General features: G+C 38.3%; 1 protein-coding gene across 1 annotated transcript in view; it reads left to right on the plus strand.

Annotated features, from left to right (window-relative positions):
• RACGAP1 (Rac GTPase activating protein 1) overlaps window positions 1-4,027 on the plus strand; it is a 45,553-nt gene that overhangs the window by 37,870 nt on the left and 3,656 nt on the right. Inside the window, exons 10-12 of the mRNA XM_007937825.2 lie at window positions 847-1,011; window positions 3,235-3,330; window positions 3,418-3,616. Coding sequence (XP_007936016.2) covers window positions 847-1,011; window positions 3,235-3,330; window positions 3,418-3,616 — 460 coding nt within the window. The remainder of the gene's footprint in view (window positions 1-846; window positions 1,012-3,234; window positions 3,331-3,417; window positions 3,617-4,027) is intronic.

Here is a 4,027-nt window from a genome sequence, read left to right on the forward strand (position 1 = left end):
GATGATGGGCTCGAGTATAGCAGGGATTGTGGGGCTGGTGCGGGATCGGGCAGTGTTTCGTTCTGCTGTGCATGGGGTCGCTATGAGTCGGAAATGACTCGACGGCACTTAACAACAACAACAACAAGCAGATTTAACATCCAGCTTTTCTGAGACCTTGTTGATAAGTCCACTACTCTATACTGCTGCCTGATGAAAGCGGCTGAGTGATTTAGGCAAGTCAATCTCTTTTTGCTTCTGTTTCTTCATCTGTAAATGAAGAAAACAAAACCCATCTTTTGGGATTATTGTGAGAATTACATAAGTAAATATGTATCTAGGTCTTAGACAGTTGTTTGGCACATCCTGAATGCCCAGTAAATATTTGTTGATGATAATTTTGAACAAATAATCCCTGACTTACAATGTATTTTTTGCACATTCTTATTGTTAGTGATACGTACTATATACAGTGTTGCTGTGCATAATTTGCTGATGTTATTCTCAGATGTTCAATTTTATGAGTTACTGTTCAAAATGCTGCTGTATGGTGCTATATACCAATGAAGTTGGTATTGGGAGTCCTAAAAGATACAGACTTTGGCAGTGTTCAACTCTGACAACATAGGACAGTTGAATTGTGCATGTGCCCGATAGCTAGTATGACTGTGACTTCATTGTTATGACACTGATACAGACTTCATTGATACTGATAATAAAAGCCAATAATAATGAAAACTAAAAAAAATTGAGGTATTCGATTTACGTCAGATCAAGTTATAGCCAAGTCATCAGAACAGAAACACATCGTAAGTTGAGACCTACTTGTAATGCCACTCTGTTCCTTTTGCCCTGTTTTATCTTCAGGTTATTAAACCAGAATCTTGTGTTCCATGTGGAAAGCGGATAAAATTTGGCAAGCTGTCTTTGAAGTGTCGAGACTGTCGTGTGGTCTCTCATCCAGAATGTCGGGACCGCTGTCCCCTTCCCTGCATTCCTACTCTGATAGGAACACCTGTCAAGATCGGAGAGGTAATGCTCATCAGAGTCATTCTTGTTCTATGGCTTCTTTAGGATTTTAAAGGCTTAATGTTAGTTTTTGGTCTGAAATTAATGACGTCAAGTATAAATCCCTTCTACAACTAATGACTAAAAATTGTAAAATGTTAACTCGTTATAGAGTTCTATCTGGGTTTCTCTGTTTAATACCTTTTAGAACCAAACTCCTCTCCCTTCTCTTCATTTTTCCTTCTCTCTTTTCCCCTGTTTTCCCCATCCTGTCTGCTAAAGGGACAGGGAGGCTACAACTTCTGACCTCCCTTAACCCCACAAGAGGAAGACAGAATCACCATCAGCAGCCCAGGGTCTATTCCTGCAAGGCCAGACATGCTGCCTTCCTCCAGCTCTTTCACCAATCCTGACACCAACTGTTCCTCCTGCAGCACCCACCACCTCTCTTCTGGGTTCGATAATTTGCTGCAGTGACCACACAGAACTCACAGATTATGGGGTTTATTAGAGAAGCACCAGGCTACAATGCAAGTTCAGGAACAATGCTCAGTCTCTCTCAGCCCGCTGTCTCTCAGCCAACACCCTCTCTCCTAGCAGTATGTGTCTCTCTCTCAGCAGTGCATGTCTCTTAGTGTCTCTTTCTCAGCAACGTGTTTCTCTCAGCAGCACATCTTTCTCAGCCAGCAATCAGAGAGACTCCTGCCTCTAGGAGGGCTCCTTTTGAGTCTGGCAGAGTAGCCAAACTAACCAATCATAACATCAGCACCTGAGAGAGAGCAAACTTCCCAGAACATTGCTTTGTTCCGCTTTCAACAGAAATACCCCAGGTGGGTAACTTTAACAATCAGGACCTCCTCAGTTGCTCATAGCATATTCTACCTTGGAGTTTACAAAGACTTATGCCTAGAAAAGTCATACCAGGTTATTTACTATACCACACTGTCCTATTTTGGAAAATTTCAAACATATGCAGAAATAGAGTGAGTAGTTCAATTAACTCCTGGTTCCCATCACCCAGCTTCAATAATTACTAACTCTTGTCCAATCTTGATACCCCCATCTCCACTCCCAACCCTGTCCAGTAGATTATTTTGAAGCAAATCTCCGTTATCATTTAATTTCATCTGTGAATATTTTTTCTTGTATATTAGAGACATTCCATACTAAGCTATTAAATTAAGATTAGGTTTGTTATTCCTGAAAATCATTAAAATCCATTAAGAAATTATTATTTATTTTACAACCAACATTAGCAGGAATCAAAACAAATGACTGCTGATACCAACTCCTCAGCAAAAAGTTACTTTTCTCTGATTTTATCCATTTATATATTTCATAACTTTAAAAATTTATTTTAAAACACACACACACACACACATACAGACACCACACATATCTCCAAAAATCAAACTTACTGCCATTGAGTCGATCCTAATAATGGTCCCCATCGGGTTTCCAAGGCTGGAAATCTTTGTGGAAGCATACTACTTCATCTTTCTTCCATGGAGTAGCTAGTGGGTTTGAACTACTGGCCTTTTGGTTAACAGCCAAATACGTTAACCACTATACCACCAGAGCTCTATTTCTGTGTGTGTGTATGTCAGTATGTGTGTGTTTTAAAATAAATTCTCTGTATTCTAATATAGAACCATGGAGTTCTCCTCCATAGGTAGATTTATTTCATGATCAACTGTAAGATGTATTAACTAATTTTTCTTATAAGAATAATTAAAATGAAAATGTTTTCATTTTTCAGAGTAATAAATTAGTTTATATTAAAGGCCTTACCTGTACTCTCATTATTGCTTACTCTCTAATGCCCTTTCTTGAGAAGAAAGGGAGATAGAGTTACAGCTGGGGGTCTTATTACTTGTTCATAAAAAAGTGTGGTATATGTCACCATAAATCAGTCTTGGTGTAGAAATAGGAAAAAAAAAATGGAAAGTCTCTGTTCTAATACATACTTTGGCAATAGGGATTTAAAGGTGTACATGATATCCCAGGCTGAGTACCCTATTTTTATGGAAATAATACATGTGTTACATAATTTTTAACATATTGTTCAACCTCCTTACGTATTAGTTTTGTGTGTGTGCTATGTGTGTTATAAGCATGCACACATTATTTACATGGGCACATTATATGTGGAAAAATATGGTATTAGGAGATTGGTTTCTTTACGTGTGGTCTTCATCTATTCATCTAAGTGGTTTAAATAATAATTTCAAACTCTTCCTCTTTTAGGGAATGCTGGCAGATTTTGTGTCCCAGACTTCTCCAATGATCCCCTCCATTGTTGTCCACTGCATAAATGAGATTGAGCAGAGAGGACTCACTGAGGTAAGAATCAGCCCCAGGAGAGTGTGAATTTATTATTTGTGTTAGTAATTAGGAGGTCCTTAAATAAAAGTATCATCTTAATAATAGACAGGCCTATATAGGATCTCAGGCTGTGACCGGACAGTGAAAGAGCTGAAAGAGAAGTTCCTCCGAGTGAAAACTGTACCTCTCCTCAGCAAAGTAGATGATATCCATGCAATCTGTAGCCTCTTGAAAGATTTCCTTCGAAACCTCAAAGAACCCCTTCTGACCTTTCGGCTAAACAAGACCTTTATGGAAGCAGCAGGTAAAGGCAGATCTTAATACTTGAATGTAAATTCCATGAATGCTGGAATTTTTCACTTTTCTGTACCGCTTTATACCTGTGCCTAGAACAATGCCTGAAACATAGTAGATGCTCAAATAGTTTAATGAATGAATAACTATATATAGTATTCCCTATGCTTGTCCTCTTCCTGTCTGAACTGTATTATCTAAGCTTCCTATCTAAACTGTATTTCTGATATTAAGTATTAAACAGAATTTTTTTTTTAAATTGTGATTTGGGTGAAAGTTTACAGAGCAAATTCACTTTCCATACATCAGTTCATATATGCTTTGTCTCATGACATTGACTATAATTTACCACAGTGCAACATCTCCCCTCCCAGTTTCTCCCTATAGTTACCTCTTCCCTGTGTCCTTCTATTCTCCCATG

The sequence above is a fragment of the Orycteropus afer genome, unplaced genomic scaffold (assembly GCF_000298275.1).
Source record: "Orycteropus afer afer isolate SDZICR_OR568_19922 unplaced genomic scaffold, OryAfe1.0 scaffold00045, whole genome shotgun sequence".
Lineage (NCBI taxonomy): Eukaryota > Metazoa > Chordata > Mammalia > Tubulidentata > Orycteropodidae > Orycteropus > Orycteropus afer.